The following is a 20,077-nucleotide window of genomic DNA, read 5'->3' as shown; positions in this document are numbered from 1 at the left end:
TGCTGCCCCACCAAATTCCAGAACTCGAATTTGTCATGCGGAAAACACAAGGAACGCCCACCCCCCATAGCATTCTACCATAACGTCTAATACAAGTACAGAAGATGCATAATGGATAATACATATAGAACGCATGGGAAACATTATTGTATAAAGATGTGTATAAATATGCTTATGAAGATACAACAACGGGTCTCTTCCCAACTACTAGACTAAAAGTTGTATAGCGGAAAGCTGATGCTGTAAATGAAACAAATGAAGGTTTCCGCAGCCCCTTGTGGCGCCGGTGATACCTTCTTCATTTAACAAATTTACAATATAAAGTGAACTTTCGTTGTTCCTCACATCTCTGCCTCGCGCTCATTTCTTTCTTTACTCGAACTTGATGCCTTTGTTGACGTCACTTGTTTTGGCACTACGTTTTTTTGGACTGTGCTATTATTGTCCCTTTTTAATATCCATAGTTTTAAATCAGTTTTGTTGACGTAGACTCTTGAGATGTTCTCCAATGTGACCTGGGAGTTGTGGTGTTTTTCAGGGCATTTACTGCAATTTGCGAAAGCAAAAGGACTAATTTTCCCAGAATTAAGTGCGGAAAGCTTTTGACGTAATAAGAGGTAAGGAGCAATCAGGGGCTCGTAGTTTTCTGTTTTAAATATTGACGTTACGCCACTGCTCTGAGAGCAGGTTAAGCTATGCCTTTAGGGAAACGTAGTCCACACCCGCCTGAATCCGTCTTTATTATTGTATAATTGTACTAAGTCTCCCACCTCGCCATGCGATGGCTGGCTTCCAATCAGAGCTTTGTTTACATACTGGGATACGTAGTCCCACCCCGCCAAGCTCTTTCGCTTTTTACATTCTCAGGACTCGTTTTCCCATAGCCCCGTGCGCGCCGATAGAGAGCGGTGTGCGGCCTAGTGGTAGAGCCGGCAGGAGGCGCTGTGTTTGGCGGGGTGCGCAAGGGGCGGGCCGGGGCGGAGCGGCTGCCGGAGAGTGAGGCCCGGTACGCGGCCTGTGCTGGAGACCGGGATGCGGCGTGCCCGCTGAGCCCCCGCCATGCTCAAGTGCATGCCCCTGTGGCGCTGTAACCGGCAGCTGGAGGCCGTGGACCGGCGGCACTGCTCTCTACAGGCTGTGCCCGAGGAGCTGTACCGGCACTGCCGGAGCTTGGAGGAGCTGCTGCTGGACGCCAACCAGCTGCGAGAGCTGCCCAAGGTAAGGGGTGGGTGCACAGTCCCAGCACAAAGTGCCGGGGCACATGGAGCCCTCAGAAACAATTGTAGAGACTGGCTGCTCATGGCGAGCCCAGGCTGTCCATATGGGATGTGGAGAGAGGGGGAACAGCTGGGACCTGGGAGGATGTGGGGGTAAGGGACCCTACTAGGTACCAGGGGAATGGGGCCTGAAGCTCGTGGCAGCAGCTGCTTGTGGCCAGAGAAGCTGCTGGGGTTTGGTTTGGGGGAGGACAGCTGTTGGGATCTGTGTGGTTCAGGAGAATAGCAATTACCAGAAGATATGAGGGCATTTGGAACCAATTAATGGCACCAAGGAAGTGCGAAAAGGTACAGAAAGAGTATGGAGGCTACTGGCGTTCTGGCCAGTTTCTAGGAGCTACCACCTGTGAGAGATGGATGGCACCTGCTTTTCTCTGCCCATGATTTTGAGTCAGCTGCAAGAGTGAGGGGGCAAAGCAGGAAGCATCACCCCCTAAGGTTCATCTAAAGCGGTTGTAGGAGCTACCCCCTGTGGTGGTACCAGGTGGGTGACAACTGCTGGGGATTTGGAGGATGCACCACCGCAGGATAAGGATGCAGCCTTCAAACTGGTTAAAGAAGTTACTAATGGTGAGGCGTTTAGCTGATGGGGACTACCCTAGGTTGGAGTGCAGCTTCGTGTGTCACAGTAGGCTAAAGTGGCAGTTCTTAACTTGTTAACTGCCATGCCTACTCTGGTGGTCCTCAGCTATTTAGAAAAGTAAATCATGCTTGCAGATTGATAAAGTATATATACATGAAAAGTAAAACGATATATTTGTTTAAATCTCTGTAAATGTGAAGGAGTTTGAAATTGTGAACGGTCAATTAAGTTGATATTCTTAGCTTGGTTTGTGGGTACAGTAAACCGTCTAGAATGGACGAACCATGGCCTCGATTGAAGCATTGGTATGAACCGACAGCATAGATTAGGAGAAAAAACGATAGTGATATTGTTGCAACTATCCTAATTGCAGCCAAATTTAGGAAAGCTCCAGTCTTCCATTTAACAGTTTCGTTTTTATATTTGTTTTGTTTGTGAATGAAGCATTTCATAATTTGTGCATATGTTTGAGGGCCACTTCTGTCTTTATTTCTAGGTATTGTTTTGTGGTTCAAATTGTAGAAATAGCTTAGGCTGTGGTTTTAGGTTTCCAGTAGTGATTCACGGAGAGGCCCACAGAAGTTGCAAGATTAAGACCTGCAGGGCTAAAGCATCTGCTACTGTGATCTGTGTTTGACTTTATGGTTATAGGTTCCAATCCCAGTGGCTCCACTTGGTCTTTCATCTTCCGTAGGCAATAAAATGAGTATCATGGAGTCGGGCATTAATATACATTTGTGATTCTGCTCCAAGGTACTTTTTTAGGTGAACATGCACTGTGTGAGTGCAAGCGAAGGCCCATTAGGTTTTGCCTGGGGCATAGTCCCATAGAACAAGTTATAGATGCTATCCATTGAGCGGGGAGAGCAGCTCGGGGTGGGGGGGGGGGCATGGTCTGGGGGCTCTAAGGGGAGGGAGCAAGCACCATGGTGTACGACTGTACGGAAACCTGAGGCCATAGGACCAGTTGGAGGAGCTATTGATGGTGAGTGGAGGGCATCTAGTGTTTATACAATGATGGCAACTCTATGGAAAGGTTGGCATGACCATGGTGCTCTGGCCTAAGCAATTAAAACAGTTGTAGTGGTTTCCCATTGCATGAGGCAAGCGGGATGAGGCAAGCGGGGGCAGTGGTACCACTACCACCACAAGGAAGGTGCATATGTGGCACTGTAAAGAGCTGGCCATGGTGAGGAAGGAGTGTTGAGTGAAAGATATTCAGAAGGATAAAGGGTTCCAGGTGGTTGAGAAGAAGAGAGATGCCAAGGAAAGAACTTAGAGCTTCTTAAACTGTTGATCTTCAAAGGGCGGGATTAGTTAGCCACAGTTGGGACGTACACTATTGAGGCTGTTTGCTTCGATGATAGACAGACAAAATGACATACGGTTTTGGGCATGGAGAATAAAGAACTTGTTTCAAGTGTAATGAGCTGCAGCAGCGTCACACTTCCTATAATGCCCCATTACGTGGCCCAATGTGATTCTAATTCTGCATTTTAGCAAATTGTGCATGTGAACTGAATTGTTCACACTCTCCTTGCCTAACATACTGGAAGCAAATTTAATTCTCAGCAATGGATTAGGCTCTGTGAAACATTATCAACCTTGTGTCTAAAACAGACCGACTGCAAATTGAAAATCTTAGCGTTACTATGGCGACTTATGATGCCTTGATATGCGTATTAACTTCTGAAGTCTTCTTACATTCATCGATTTGTCTGAAACATGTTGTAGCACACTGGAGAGGCACTCTGCCTCTTGAGTGGGGCCCCATGATGAAGCATGTCATCAACCAGGTTGGTGAGTGAGGGCTTTCCTAATTGACCTAAGTGAGGCCAGTTGTATTTTTCCCTGCTCCATGTGTGGTTCTTCGTGTATCATAGAACACTCTTTTCTTGTTTGCTCCATGTGTGGTTCATTGTGTACCATAGAACACTCTTTTCTTGTTTGCATAAACTTAACCGGGGGTTAGGAGTGGTTCCTTATTTTTCCCTGCCTCTCTTTTTGTTGTTGTATAGTAGCAGATTATCCCTCATCGAGTTTACAAGGAATAGTTTTTTTGAAACTTATCTTTATTTATTACATTACACAGAGATCATATTATGCATTCAACATTTACAGGGTACAGTATATAATTGATAGGCTATTGCTAGCAAGTTTACAAGGAATAGTTTAAGCCCCTATGTGTCAGTGCTTGAAAATATTGTGATCAATTCCTCACTTTATGATTGCTTTCTCCAGGAAGAGGAACTTGATTGGTTACTGTTCTATTGTATGTTTAGTATTACATGTAAAAAAAAGTGTTTTTCAATTGTTTTGTCATGTTTGTGTAGTAATGTGATAGGTATTCTTGGATGTGCTCTAATTCACATCACTAATCAAATTACTAAATATGTTTTTCACATTGCTCTCCATATTGGACAGGAAGGATAATATTTACTTTTCCTTTTTTTTTAAATCGGAAACTGTAAATTGGATTTTATGCTGTTTATTAAGTTTAAATGTAAGATCCTTTTTCAGTGAGCGTTGTGTGTACTCCAATATTGTGAGCCACTTCATCATTCTATCAATAGCTATTTGAATGCTGCACTCCTTCTTTCTTGTGTGCCTTCTAAGCGAGTCGTTGACTGATCCCTAGATATATCAGGAAACTTATTTTGTGGATCTAATACAGATATAGCTGTACATGAAAATGCTTGCATAGTCCAGGCAGAAGAATTGAAGGAGTCTTACAACTTCTTTGAATGCCAATGTGATGTTATATTTAAATACCTTAGGCTGGGGTTGAAAAATACAATCACATTAACTCACATCAATATCTTCTAAATCTATAGCAAATGTTTTGCAGATTGCTTTCATGCACATTAATGTTATTTTTGTCGTTTTATCTTTGTGTGTGACGTGATGGGGAACACAATGTCCCTGCTGTCTAAGTTTTTCTTAACTCCTGGGTGTTTTTTCCCGTCTCTCCTGGACTTAAACAGATTCAGTGGCAGTGTTCAGATATGTTCTTGCGCTGGCATCATTTATATTGAGAATCAAGGAAGGGGGGGAGATCAATGTTGGCATTAGAAACCAGCACTGGCAAACCTAATAGCTCTTCCCTTTGGGACCTATTGGCTTTGCCATTAGTTCTTAGCCAAGCTGCACAGATACCTTAATGCTGTGTAGCATGGCTAAAGTATAAAAACATAAAAACCTTTTATTGGGCCAACTGAGTCCTTTTGTAGAGGTGCATGTCTATAAAATGGTGTAGCGGCTTAGATCTTTCTATTTAGGAGGCAGAAGCAACGATAGGGCGGTTAGAAGCAATGTGAGGTCACTAGAGATCAATTTGGATCTGGTGGGGAGAAGTACACAGGCCAGAGAGAGGAACACTGAGCGCGGAGTGCAGGAGAGAAGTATACGGTGGAGAGAGCTGGAAAACATGCATTTGTGGTGTGTGTCAAGAAAAAAGTAGTCCTTGTAAAGTGAGTAGTGGAAGGGCACCAGTAATGGGACAGTGGAAGGAAAGCCCACGTAAGCTGACAAATAAGAAGAAGGCAAATAGTGACAATAAACCTAATGAATGGTAAGCAATGGTCAGGCTCTAAGCCCACTGTAAACTTAGAGCTAGTACGTTCTGTGTAGTAGGCAAGACCTAAACATCTACAACAGGGGATTTGTGGGTGGCAGATTACAAGCGCTAACTCTGGATTGGGTGTAGCTCATTACTAAACTTTAAATGCTAATTTTGAACAAGGCAGTGCATAACTGAGATTTGACTTTGTTGTGTCAACTGAACATTAAGATACACGGCTGAGTAAGCCTCGAGCAGCCAGCAGACACTTCAGTGTTAAAGAGATTGTCAAGTCTGCTATATTGTAATGAGCAGACAGGGATGGAAGTGTTTTGAGGACCTAGGGGCTGCTGATCAGTAGTTACTTGGAGTGTGGGGGTCTAGTGTGGGTTACTGGACAGAAATTAGACTCCCCAGTCTACATTGGCTGCCTTATTTTAATGAGCCTTATGTTAGTTGCTATCTGTTGTTGATCTGGCAACCAAATGAGTAATCGGTCACTTATGGTCGGTAGTGTTGATCTGGAAACCGACCATTGGCCCTTGGTTGCTGAAGCGGGTTAAATGGATGCCGGCACCGTGGCTGCTATGGTGATGGGAGAGGGTGTCGTTCACTGGTTACAACCCCTGCGGTTCTTAGGGAACCACTGGCTCTGACCACGGAAGGGTGGGGTGAGGGGGGGTTCAGTTGTAAGGCTGATGATGCGAAGGAAATATGCGTTTATCAGCTGAACGGCTCCCTGGGCCGTGCATGTGCCGAGCCCGCTTTCATTGTGATGGTTGCATCCCTCGCTCGGGGCCTTCCCCTGAACACACAGACTATTCAGCAGGGCCCGTCACCCCAGGCAGCCTGCCCCGGCTGGGCTGTGCGCCGTGCCTCGTGGGCCTGCAATCACACTCGCATCCTTTGTCAGAAATCTCTCCCAGACGATGCGAGGTTACCCGGGTTCAGGGGGCAGGGCTGCTGTCAGGCCAGCTCCCAGGGCCTCTCGAGTGCTGCACCTAACACGTGTATTGTTGAAGTCAAGGATGTGAGCGTAGGTGAAGATGTGGAATGGCTGGAGGACAAAGCAGGCAGGCCCTAGACCTGCCGCAATGGCTGCCTCATTGTTAATCAGGTTTAATGTCTGCCTTAGCCCAGCATATGACCACAGGCCCCATGAATCTCCGCAGAGGCGCAGGTGCCGGCGCTGTCTCTCGCCTCAGAGGATTGAAGGATGACTTCGAAGTCGCCAGTCCCTGTGTAGGCTGCAGGAGGAGTGGTGGTGCTCCCGTGGCCAATTAGAAGACAGTGAGCGATGGCCATGTGGAGTGTGTGGGCCCTTGCACCCGATGCCGCTCTCTTGGGTGCGCCGGGCACTTTGAACATCTGCGCTCACGCTATGATCTCTGAGGTGCCCATATTGGCTACGCGTTGAGCGGGCAGTCTGCCAAACATGCACGTTAGACAACCAGGCTGGTACAGCACTTAGGGCACCACGTCACTGGTAAGAGCGCTCAATATATGATACTGTGCTACTCATGGAAGGATCCTATTAGAAGGGATGATGAAAGGAGCGCCGTTTCGGAAATGGTAGGTGTACTCACCCGGTTCTGCAAAGGTTTGTCTCAACCACTATACATAAATTTATAACTAGAACTTCTCGTCTTGTTATTTAACCCATCTTGGGTTTTCTGCCGTAAGTGTTCAGTTTTGCTCTAGAATACCCCACTTTTTCGGTCTGACCGTCTTTTGATTTTAATACAATTTTTTTACACACATTCACTCATATACAGCCTTTCGGCCAGCCTTTTTGATCTATTGGTATGTGGTTGTGTCATTCACATTTTTCCTCTGTCCACTACAGCATGGGGCATTAGGTGAACCCACTTCAACAACATGCTAACTTTACTGTGAATGACTGTATTTTGCTCTCACAAGACGTACATCCACACTCAAAGTAGTTAGTTCCTTTGAAACAAAATTGTTTTTTGTTGCTTTTAGGCAATATTTTTTTTATATTAGCGAGGTCCCAGCAGTTTTCCAATAATGAAGTTTTACAAAAGCTATAAGAACAAGGAACAACAACTGCAAAGCCATACTGCCGTCATTTAATGCCAGACCTATTGGCTTTGGCAGTACGGGCGTCTGGCAAGACCTTTTGGTTTTTGCTAAAATTATATGTATGCTTATACTTAAATGGGCTTTCAGTCACCTCTCTTCATCCAGTTGTCTATTCTTGTCTCTCCACTTTTTTCTTCCACACTTTACGGCATGCAGCATTGGGCCGTGGGTCAGCCCACTTCAGCCCTTGGCTAACTTCACTGTCAGTGACAACATGCTGCCCTTTAACAAGGAGCACATCCCTCCCCAGAGTAGTTCCTTTACATGCCAGGTACTATTGTGACCGTGTGTGCTTTCTGAGTCCAAAAATTTATTTTAGCATTTAGCCATTATTTTTTTTTTTTTTTTTAGATGATGGCACACCATCATCCCCAGTAATAACATTTTGCAAAAAAACAGGAGAAAACAAGCATTGGCATAGTCAAAATACTGGCAGACACTACCATTCCTGTTGGCTTTTGTCAGTGCTTGCCTTTCTTACTTATGGTCCCACATGTAATATGTCTATATGCAACAGTTTCATAGTTTGAACCCAACTATAACACACTGTACATTGCAGGAGAGTAAGCAGTTATTCATTGGGTTAACAGTATAGTTTGGAACTCCTCCAAACAAGGAGTTCGTTTAAATAGACAGACCTATTTTAGTTTCTTCCAGAAACTGAGAAGTGGTGCTCCTGCATGGATCTTTGTCAGGCTGCTGTTCTAGAGTCTTGGAGTGTAACAGAGGAAGGCTGTAATGTCCTGATTTACCTGCCACACGTTTGTGTTATATTGATATTTCTGTAACGCTAATCTACATGAAAAGCAAAGGAGTGCTGCTCTTTGGCGGATGAGGAACATGGTTTGTGAGACTAGGACTGTGCTAGACTATGTTAGATGTACACATTTAAACCACTGCAATTAGGTTACATTTCCTAACTGATTTGCCCAGATTCGCACAATTTTCAGTCTTGCCAAAGCTAGAATTAGACAGAATCCATATTTCTAATGTTGCCAATAAACCGCATCTCCTTCCAAGCTTGTGTTGGTCCTAAAAACGTGCAATAGCACCTGATTGCCACTTCGACCCAATTTACGTTATGTACTGCTTGTCCTAATAAGCATCTCTCCCTGGCTCATGCAGTTGTAGGATTTTGTGTTCAGGTTTAGTCTTTAACCTTCTGGCTCTTTACTGCTGAATCCCCAACACAGCCTGGGAGCTGTAGGAGGTGGAATGTCTTGTGTAGGCTGGCCTCCGTGATTGTTTTGGAAGCATGCTTCTTAGTTAATTTGTTTTATAGTGTCACTGTAGAGAAACTGAAACCAGTTATCCCTCTACTTTGATCAGAGTAAAATGGATCTTGCAATTGTTCGTTGCGTTTTGAAAGTCAGACACAACCTACAAGGAGACTTTCCTAGAGTTATTATAATCATGTTAAATATACCTGCTAAAAAGTGTAAGAGGCGCTATAAGTTTTTAGGTCTCCGCCTGCGAAAGACTGCGCACATGCGCAGTATTGCTGGCAAGACTTAATGGGGTAGAGAGAACATCACTAGCAAGGTTAAGCCCCGCCCCTCTTCTCCATTGGCGGCCTCCTAAACGGTGGCCAGCCATTGGAGAAGAGGTCCTAGTGACGTTCTTCTTTCTATTTAAGCCCCGTCCTTTTAAGACTGGGGGGGGGGGGGCGTGTTTTTGACTTTCTTCTTACATTCTTTGATGTTTTTAGGTCTCCGCCTACATGCAAGTCGAGCTGGCGAAGACCTAAAAACATCAAAGAATGTAAACAGTCAAAAACACACCCCCCAGTCTGAAAAGGACGGGTCTTTCTGCCTCTCGAGGACACTAACTTTGTGTTGACAATGCCTCTGTTTTTTATGTACTGAAAAAAACGCTCTGTTTAATTGTTTTTTATTGCGCGGGTGCCCACCCCGTGACTTTGCCCGCATTTATATTTTTAATTCCTAGCGGGTGCCCAACCCGCGTTATGGCCGCCTATTTTATGTTATTTTAATTACGGGTTCCGACCCCGCTTTATATTTTGAATTGGAGGGAGCCTACCCCTCGCTTGCTTCAAGACTCACTGCCGCGGCCCGTGTGTCCAAACCAGACGCCAGGCACCTCCTGCCCGTGAAGTGGGCAGTGCCTGAAATCTGTCCGGAAGTGCAGGAGACGGCAGCTGGGAGCCTCGCTGGCTCCACACTAAGTCCCGGTCCTGAGATGGACCGGGTGAAACGGGGCCCTGGCGAGGCAAGTGCAGCAGCAGCCGGTGGAGAGGTAACGCGGAGGGGGCACCGAGGCACATTGTTTTTGCCTGCACCCACCCCATATCAGCCCCGCGTGCAGCTGCCCAAGAGCCCAGACAGCGATTGAACCCCCACCGGAGGAGCAGCCTGAGGAGAGCCGGTGAGTGGGGCTCAACATAGACCGTGTTGGGGAGGAAGAGTCAGAGCGCTCCACCGTTGTTGGGCAGTTCCTTGAGGGCTCTGGGTGTGTGGCTGTGTGTGTGTGTGGCTCGGTGTGTGTGTGTGTGGCTCGGTGTGTGTGTGTGTGGCTCGGTGTGTGTGTGTGTGGCTCGGTGTGTGTGTGTGTGGCTCGGTGTGTGTGTGTGTGGCTCGGTGTGTGTGTGTGTGGCTCGGTGTGTGTGTGTGTGGCTCGGTGTGTGTGTGTGTGGCTCGGTGTGTGTGTGTGTGGCTCGGTGTGTGTGTGTGTGGCTCGGTGTGTGTGTGTGTGGCTCTGTGTGTGTGTGGCTCTGTGTGTGTGTGGCTCTGTGTGTGTGTGGCTCGGTGTGTGTGTGTGTGTGTGTGTGTGTGTGTGGCTCGGTGTGTGTGTGTGTGGCTCGGTGTGTGTGTGTGTGGCTCGGTGTGTGTGTGTGTGGCTCGGTGTGTGTGTGTGTGGCTCGGTGTGTGTGTGGGTGGCTCGGTGTGTGTGTGGGTGGCTCGGTGTGTGTGTGGGTGGCTCGGTGTGTGTGTGTGTGGCTCGGTGTGTGTGTGTGTGGCTCGGTGTGTGTGTGTGTGGCTCGGTGTGTGTGTGTGTGGCTCGGTGTGTGTGTGTGTGGCTCGGTGTGTGTGGCTCTGTGTGTGTGTGGCTCTGTGTATGTGTGTGGCTCTGTGTGTGTGTGTGCCTCTGCTTGTTTGTGGGGCGGGCTCTGTGTGTTTGTGTGGCTCTGTGTGTGTGGGGCGGGCTCTGTGTGTGTGTGGGGCGGGCTCTGTGTGTGTGTGGGGCGGGCTCTGTGTGTGTGTGGGGCGGGCTCTGTGTGTGGGGCTCTGTGTGTGGGGGCTCTGTGTGTGGGTGTGGGGGGGGGGCTCTGTGTGGCTCTCTGTGTGTGGCTCTGTGCATTTGCGAGAGAGTAAGCTATTGGCATTGTAAATGACAATGCCATTTATTTATCTGTTTTCAAAACCAACACATAAATAAAAATGTAATTTACAATGCCAAGAGCTCTAACTTTTGCAAAGGCGAGACTGTTGAATTGTAAATGCTTGTTGCTGTGTGGTGGGTGGTGGGTACTTAAAACGTGTGTGCATATGAGAGTACAACAGAAAGTGTCTGCATGCATTCTCTAAGTGCACTTACCTGGGACCTGCTACTTCAATTTAAAACACTTTTACAGCTGTTTGTTTGTGATGCTTTGGTTGCACTGGCGTGTGTGATAGATACTTCCGCCAAGTTATATGAGAAAAACATTGCTAGTTTGTGGAGGCGACTGAAGACAAATAGGGTGTCTTCTGTTCAGACACTAACCTGAACTCTATACCTGCCCAGAGAGCCTGCTCCTCTGTACGCTCTGTAGGTGGACAGCCGTACAAAATCAGTCTGGCTTTAACATCTTACTGGTATTGGATGTGTGGAGGTCCCTGTAAAGTACAATCAAGTATGATTCTTTCACCCTAGACTTGTCCATCTTGTCGCAAGTTGTCTTTTTAATGTTCCCTTGACTTGCACAAGGACAAATAATGCTGTTCATTGGAGAGCACAAGTTATTTTCAATATACAAAATTTTGGAGATGATCTCATCCCCCTTGATGTTTTCCTTGAAAGAATGGCTTAATTCTCAGTTGGAGCCTGGGCAGGGCATGCGGTGCTCTGCAAGGCATGCTGTTCTCAGTATGGACTTGAAGCTCCTGTTGCTGTCCTTTCTAAATAGTTGCTTCTGACTCGTTAATAGGCTTGTTAGTTCCTCCTTTGTAATGCCTTGTCTGCATTTGTAACCTCCCATAAGGACTATACTTTTTACTTGTGTGCTTACACAGTATATTTCTTTAGTTTGTGAGCACTATTTTCTTTAATTATTTTGTCCTGCTGCAGGCACGACATGCTTTTCTGCAACAATTTTATTTATTTAACCAGCAGAGCACATACCGGGTGGCACAACATGCTTTTCTTCTGTCTGCTGTTGCAAGTATCTGCTGTTGCAGGCAGGAATTGCTTTTTTTTAACATTTGTTTAACCAGCACTGCACATGCTGCTGCAGGGAGGAAACACTTTTTGAAAAGTTTGTTCAACTAGTATGGCACATACTGCACAATTTCTTTTGTTCCCTATGATCCCCAAAAATGGGTGCATGTGTTTTTTTTTGTTTGCGAGTTTTTTTCTTTAATTAAAAAGCGCTTCACAATAACCTAATTTAAAATACGCCTCCCTGTGTCTCTCACAACCCTCCTCTCCCACAGCACTCGCACTCGGCCCCTCCCTCATCCCAAGTGAATGCGTCCAGCTGCTTTGTGGCGACATCTTGTTTTTTTAGATCACCCGGAGTATATGGTTTGCGTGGAGCAAACTGTGGTCCATGCGGCACAAAATGCTTTCCTCCTGCTTGGCTCTCCCGCAACGCTTACATTTTTTTTTAAAACCAGAATGGCACATACCGCTACTCACGCCTCAGCTGGGTTGAAAGGTTGCGGAATAGGTTTCTCATTTGCGACAATAGGCATTGTAAATGCGAGACCTATTGCATTGCAAATGCATTGTTTGAGAAATACTTTGAAAAACAGTAGGCAGATTGCCTCTGTAGTCTCATTGAAAAATGTGTAGAAAGCTACAAACTTGTCATATGGTTGCAGCCCATGAACACTGACAGCCTTAAATATGTCGACAGGCTTTGAGCATACTTTATATATTTTACTATATGAACAATGCAATGAACACATGCGCGGCTTCGAGCTATGGTCACTTGGGGGGACAAGCGCAGTATTGTGTATTCTGGTACAGGGACAAGCGTGGGGAACAATTGTCCTTGTACCTAGAGAAAGTGACTCTTATGAGGAGCTCTGTGTACAGTGTCAGGCCTAGGAAGTTCATGGGATACATGTCTAGCTCGAGTGGCACACAGGGCATGTAGGCAAACCTAGCGTCTGTTTGAGTCACAGGTGGACAGACTTGTGTGGTAATTGGGTGCATGGACAGCTTTTTAGAGAAACTCTGAGCATTTGAACACACTTGGGAGTGTTCCAGACACATTCCGGGCTGGTAAGCCTTCAGTGGATGCCCTTAATCAGCTGCCTTCTGCTAGCATAAAGCACATGTGCCTAAACACGACTGAGATCAGTATGATTCTGTTAGAACATTTATGGTCTTGAAAGTTGTACCTTTACCTTGTCAGTAGTAAGCCTACATGAACTTTAAAACCGTACACCGTAGAATTGGATGGCATGGGACACCGTTCTGTTTTCCTATAGCATACACTTTTTGTTTTAGTGTAATGGGGCGCTAGACACCATGCAAGACAAAAACATCTTTTGAACAAAGACTAGTTGATGGGAAGTACTTGGACTAGTTATGCATGCATTGCTTTGATAATGCTGTTTAGCATTTCTTCTTGCTCTAATAAAGTGGCAGAAACAGCCTCGTATGCAGCCATCTCTCTAAATAGCTACCTATCTATCAATCTGCAGAGGAGTTGATGCCTCGTGTATTGGCCAATGGGGTCGTGGGGTTGACTGTTCTCTGCTGCAGGTGCAGTATTTAGCTGCTGCACCTCACTGCCTAGTTGGCTGGGCTACAGTAACGGATACTACTCCAGATAGTGTTGTAAAGTGAAAGAAAACTTGGCAGTGGAGTCAGCCGAGAAGGTGACTCTGTATGAAGCTGTAATAAAATGGTGTCCTAATTCGAATGAACTCCAGAATGTAGTGACACCACAATTTGTACACTTACCTTTGTAACCGAAGTGAAAGCATTGTTCTGGTTCCAGCTTGGCTGCCATAATCAGTCCATCGTTTAGGTCCATCCATGTGCATGAGGTTCTGCTCATTGGATACTTTTCTACAGCAGCAGTCCGCGTTCTGTCTCTTTTGGGTTGGCCTAGATTGATGGCTGTGGAGTGAGACCCATCAATAGTTGGCCAGTCAGCACCAAGAAATCCTCTTGGGGTTCAAGATCCGCTGTAGTAAACGGATTTTACTTAATTCGGCTTCCATCATTTATTTCATACGGAAGATGTCCTGCCAAGCCTCCTCAGCCAGGCGGCTAAATCTTATCTGTGTCCTAGCAGCTCTTGACATTTAGTAATGAGCACATTTAATTACGACATGTGCAGAAATACACACTGGCTTTAAAGCCACTGGGCAGTCCACCTCCCCATCACCACTAACACACACATCCTTCAATGATCAACATAATTTGTAGAAAATAAATGAAGCAACTTAGAAGAACAAATGTGCAGTATTGTTGCAACGATTCTAAAAATAAGAAGGCAAATGGTCTTGTTTATACAAAGTATAAGGATAAGAACTTGAATCCTCTAGATTTGCAGTTCACAGTTCATGCCAGATCTCCTTCCATTAGTGCTCCTTGTTCGAGGGGGCTTGCACTACATCTGCTGTGCACTAACTGTCTCTGTGACGGAAGAGTGCATTAATCTTGGTAATACTGATCCTGTTCTGTGGCTGAGGGAAGTGTGCCCTGCTGCTGTTTAAGCTACATCAGCTCTCTGATGTAGGGACGCTGTCTGTACCTATGCTGTGAGGAGCTCACTTGCACTTCTGACACACCTGGTACCTGTTCTCTGTTTGAGGAAAGACTGCACTACTCTTGGCAATGATAATCATGTTCTGTGATAGATGGAAGCATGCCCTGCTGCAGTTTAAGCTTCTTTGTTTTGTGATGGAGGGAAGCTTTCACTACTGCGTGTACCTCTGCTGATCCTCTTCTGTGTTGTAGGGAAGCTTGGCCTTCTGCTGCCTATGATGTATCAATTCTATGTTTGTTTATGTTTACCGATTTGTAAAGCGCATGGCTGCCCGTAAGCGTCCCATTCTATGAGGCGGGAAGCGTGCCTGTAGTGTAGTTCCTATATTCCCAATAGGTTTAGCGCATTGGAATAACACATACTATAGTTCAGACGTAGGACTGACCTCGACTAGGTATCCATCGTATATATTAGACTTAATAGTGAGTGCCAGCTAGCTCAGAGATCACTAGAAACTTTCTCGAATGAACAAGAAGGGATTAGTTTCTGACAACCGCATAAACATGACCACTATGTTTCCCAAGAATAAGAAATCAATCTCTACAGTCGCGGAAACCATAGATAACTATTTTACTCAGTCAATCGTGCATGCTTCGTTTCACCAGAGGTGTTAGAAAATAGAGAGACGGGCGTTTTCAATAAAAAGTATTTATTGAACAGTCTTCTTTCTCAAGCATAAGAAATGTACTGCTACAATCGTAATACTGGTTATAAAGTACAAGGTATATAATACGAAAAGTATTATAAAGTAGTACTGTAAAAGCATGATATGGTTTCTAAGCCATAAATTGCCTTAAAACATATAAAATACATACTGTGATAAAAGAATGACTAAAAGTACTCAACTGGTGCTTGTAAAATACGCTTACCCCGCTGTACCTAACCTAAGTCTAGTACGAGGGAAGAAGTAAGTGAGGTGTAGCTCAAGTTTAGTATTCTTTGCCAAGAATCTATTCCAAGAATTCTCTAAGGGTCTGATCAGCTCCGTACCTTGGTTTAGAATGTCTCTCTCAGGACTCGATTTCCCAGTAACCCGCTAGGGTAGCCTGGAAACACTGGAGCTGGATTTCTCGGCTGGAGAAAAGACAGCGTCTCTCAGTGCTTCAGCTGGAGGGTCTGCTTCCTTCGGCACTTTCTACTGCAGGCGTCAGGCAAGTAGATAGTCTATGTGCTCCAAACCACCGTGTGTTTGGGCAAATGTAGGCATATTTATACCTTGAAGGTGCAGAGTTTGACGTATGATGGTCTTAATAATGTCATTGAAGACTCAGTACTTCGAAAACCTCTATGATTGCCTAGATAAATTAGTATTCAGGCAGGGGGATTTCCCTAGCTGCTGAAGGCGGGTTTCTCTCAGAAATAGTTGTTGATTCTCTGAACTTAGAGGAAGTAGCCAGGAAGCTTGCACTACTGCTTGTACATCTGGTGTGGGGAGCTCACTTTTGCACTGCTGATAAACCGCATTTTGGAATTCTCTCCCACTCCATTTGAGATCCTGCTCCCAGTACCCCCTGTTCCGTAAAGGCCTCAAAACCTTTCTTTTTACCCAAGCCTTCCCCTCTTAAATTGCCGTATCCCTTAACTTTTCTGCCCCCTGAGTAGCAGTAGTCACACAGCGCCAAGAAACCGCATGGTGTATGCGCGCTCTACAAATTCCTTAAACTCAAACTCAAACTCAAGCTTGCACTACTCTTGCCGATGCTGATCCTCTTCTGTGTAGAGGGAAGCTTGCCCTGCTGCTGTCTATGATGTATCAATTCTACGAGGCGGGGAAGCGTGCCCTGCTGCATCTGCTCTGTGATGTAGGGAAGTTTGCACCTCTGTGTGTCTGTACCTTTGCTGTGGGGAGTGCACTAGTTCTGCTGATACATGTGGTACCGGTTATGTGTAAGCCCTTCTGCCGCCAAAGATGTGCCAGTTATGACAGGGAATAAAGCTTGCGCTGCTGCACCCACACAATGAAGGAAGCTTGTGCCGTTGATGCCTGTGAGACACTGGTTCAGTGTTCGAGTGAGGCTTGCACTACAGCTGCGATAGCTGAACCTGTGAAATGTCTGTGTTCGATGGAAGCTTGTCCTGGTTCTGTCCAGTCTGTACCTCTTCTGTGCGGCAGGAAGCTTGCACTGTTGCTGATGTGCTGTACTTGTATGACCAGGGGCTCATGTTGGACCCAATCCTTGTGTTTAATTGATGCTTGAGAAAAACTCAGTTCTACACAAGCGATTGCCAGTGCTTTTGTCGTAGTTCCTGTCCTTTACGGAATCAGGTTAAAACATGCTATGTGTTATTTTTTTAGCGTTTCATTTTGCAAATCGTCTGACATTTCTTTAAAATAGTAATTGCAAAACTCCCGGAAGTCTTCTCCAGCGGATCTAAGAAATTAATTTACATTGTATTATAAATTTTGTAAAAAAATATTTTATTCTGTTTTGCTTTGAGTTTCTTGTTGGAGTGGTTTACTGGTTGTTGTATCTGTTTTTTTGCTTTCTGTAAATCATTTTAATAACTTTGGTCAGAAGTGCTGTTTTAAAGTGTTTTTAAAACAAACAGTGCCCTCAGATACTCGTCTTATGGGCGATATGACAAAGTATTCGTTGGAGGCACTGCTGCTTCTGGGAAGCTTTATAGAGGAGGGATGTTGATGTCAGATGCAAAACCCTATACAATAAACAAATGGAGAGAGTAAAGGTAATTAATCCAGGTGAGTGGACGGAAAGTACTCCTGGTCCCCTAGGCTAGGTATCTATATAACAGAAAAGAGGAGTACCACCATAAAAGGCTCAAAAAGCGATTTTGGTGGGATGGTTTTCTAGTGGAAAAAGAAGAAAGTCCTTCTTTGGTTTTAATAAACCCCTCACTCACCGACCTAGTCGGTGACATGCTTCATCATCGGGGTCCACCTTGACAGCCGAGTGCCATCAAGGTGTGCTGCGACACCTGGAATACAGTGGAGCTGGTATATGAATGATGAGTGCAAGAAAAAAGTGTGTTAAAACCTCGCATCAAAATTAGAATTCTGGGTTTACACTTGACCACTTGCGTGATTCAGGGCAAATCAGGTCTGCCAGTGCTTTAGTTTAGCCATTTTCCAAAACTGAAGCTCCTCATGGTTTACAAACCTGTATGAAAACAAGATTTGAATTTGCCACTAACTGCCTCTGTTCTTTAGCATAGCGAGCTGTGTGTGCTTGGATAACTCGTAGGCATGCAGGTTGGCTTCTCTTGGTTAGTGGTTCTTAATCTGTGCCACTAACTTCCTCTGTTCTTGACCATAGCGAGCTGTGTGGGCTTGGATAACTCGTAGGTATGCAGGTTGGCTTTTCTTGTTTAGTGCTTAACCTGTGGTCTTGGGCGCCCTGGGGTCCGCGACGTCTACTTGGGGGTCCGCAGCTGCTTAGAAAATTCAATAATAACAGAATAATAGTGTGTATAAATAAAGAAGCAACATGTAAAAATTTAAATTTAAAACGTTCTGCAAATGTGAAGGAATTTGAAATTGGATATCAAAAATAAGTTGGTGTCCTCAGATTGATTTGTGGGAGCAGGGCAAGGGCATCAAACGGAATTTAGTATGGATAAAGATTGGCCTTTACATGAAATTTGAAAAGGTCCAACTTTCCCGTTGGGAAATTATTTTTTTTAAAATGTTTGTACTTATTTCATTATCTTTGTGCATTTGTTTAAATGCTTGTTTCTGTGTTTTTGGTGTATTTTTTTCTTTCTGGTTCGAATCATAAAAAATGCTTGGGCCGGTTTCTCCAGCTTCCTGTAATAACTCAGTGGGGGTCCCCGGATTCCTATAATCAGTCATTCGGATTCCTGAGTTCTAGTAATTATTTAATAGGGATCCACTCAAGTCAAATGTTTGCAAACCACTCCTAGATCACTTTTTTATAATGACACTTTACCTACACCCAGAGCGGTGAAGAGATGCCAGTACGTGTTTTAAATATCTGGTTTTTTTTAAACATTTGTGGACGTGTTTTTGGAACCTCCATTAACAGTGTGAGTCTACATTTAAAAAAGTAAATTTGCTCTTCATAACTCAAGATATGCTGAAACCATGGTGGGTTTTAGGACATTTGCAAATAATGTCTCTTTGTGGACCTGATTTGCACAGTGAATAGCTATCGCTGTCTGGAGTATCTGCACTCCTTTTGGTTGGACCTATGTTTGACTTTCCCTACCTACCGCTACACAAGGCCTCTGCCTCTTCTCAGAAAGTTACTTGATGGGCTTCAGCCAGGACCCAGTGAATTATACGGTTCTGTGGCTGTACCTTTTTCTTCATAATTAAGAATAAGCCACTCTTGCCACATACACCATCAACCTCCTGCTTATTTTGCAGATTTTAACCTAAAATTTTTTGTCTCGTGCAGCTCAAAGATAATTCAAACTCTACCATGTATGTTGCAGCTCCTAGGCAGGTCCGCTTTTAGTTGCTAAATTGCTGGACTTTGGTGTTAAACTGATATTAATGAGGTGAGACCGTTGACCATACAGTGTAACATGTTTTTAAAAATGGAAAAATAGTGAAGCTTTATGGCCTCAAATAGTTCCAAATACACTGCATAGTTTACATTTTCTTGCTGCATAATTTGGTTAATTCAGTGTAAATCTTCAGAATTTTCTGCGTTACTCTCCATACACATCCTTTGTGCAAAGTCCTATTTTCACTGTATTTAGTGGTCTGGGACCCAGCAGGAGTATCCAGGAACAGGATCACCATGTAGTGTGAGATCTGTACGTGACTGTCACCCACTTTCTTAAGCAGTAATTCAGGACAGACTAAAGGGCAGAACTTACCTACAAACGTCCTCACCTTGGACAACAGAATCAACAGTCCCATCCCTCGCCCCTACTGCCTACCAAATGGCAGCGCTCGGGAAGAATTAATGAGTAGTCTTTTGGTAGAAACATCCAGAATTAATTTCTAAAGGTAGCCCTGTCTCTATTCTCCCCGCTTCAGTGTCTTCAGTCAATGAAGGCAATACACTTCCACTGTCTGGGGAAGCTAACCTCCTCCTTCATCTTGTCATGCTAAGCCATGGGCATCCAAATTGGATCCTACTTGCCATAGTAATTATATTCCCACACTTCCATGTTACTTAGTCATTGCTTACAGTCTAGGGTGAAGTTGGGACACTCACTAAAATTCATAGCGGGTTATAAGCCCAACAATTTTCAAAGCACATTTGCGGCTGCAGCTCTACTTCCACAGCAAGAAATTCTAGATTCTACAAAACGTCCTCCTCTTAGCCCTGCCTTTTCATTTGGGGAGTTTTTTTTCTTCACTTTTAAAGCACTGTTAACTCTTGTCCTTTGATGCTATTGGTGGTTTCTGGAGATGTTGTAACAAACCACAAGGCCTAAAGCCAGGTGGTTTTCAAATGTCGCTGGAAACCCAACATAGCTTCAGTGAACCGTAAAACTGTTCACAGCGATAATTTGTTTATACATTTATAGTACATATAAGACATTTGAGAACAGTCAAACATAAAAATCAGTAATTCAAAAGCCTAATGATGCAATAACATATCTAGGCAATGTATAATTCTCGTGAAAAGTTAAGTTTTTAAAACTCTGCAGTTTGCGAAATGTCAACC

At 44.8% G+C, this 20,077-nt stretch overlaps 1 protein-coding gene across 24 annotated transcripts in view; it reads left to right on the top strand.

The window, feature by feature from the left end:
• Positions 1–934: 934 nt before the first annotated feature.
• Positions 935–20,077, top strand: part of SCRIB (scribble planar cell polarity protein) — a 668,035-nt gene continuing 648,892 nt past the window's right edge. For 13 of the 24 annotated variants that reach the window (XM_086966377.1, XM_086966369.1, XM_086966366.1 and 10 more), the window contains exon 1: positions 937–1,218. In XM_086966377.1, the coding sequence (XP_086822503.1) occupies positions 1,060–1,218 (159 nt within the window). In that variant the 5' untranslated portion in view covers positions 937–1,059. Of the gene's footprint in view, positions 1,219–20,077 lie in introns of all 24 variants that reach the window. The other 11 variants (XM_086966383.1, XM_086966358.1, XM_086966368.1 and 8 more) reach the window with 4 other exon arrangements.

This window comes from Lissotriton vulgaris, chromosome 4_1 (assembly GCF_964263255.1).
Source record: "Lissotriton vulgaris chromosome 4_1, aLisVul1.2, whole genome shotgun sequence".
In the NCBI taxonomy this organism is placed as follows: domain Eukaryota; kingdom Metazoa; phylum Chordata; class Amphibia; order Caudata; family Salamandridae; genus Lissotriton; species Lissotriton vulgaris.
Note: the sequence above shows the minus strand (reverse complement) of the source record. Positions and strands in the feature narration are given on the sequence as shown.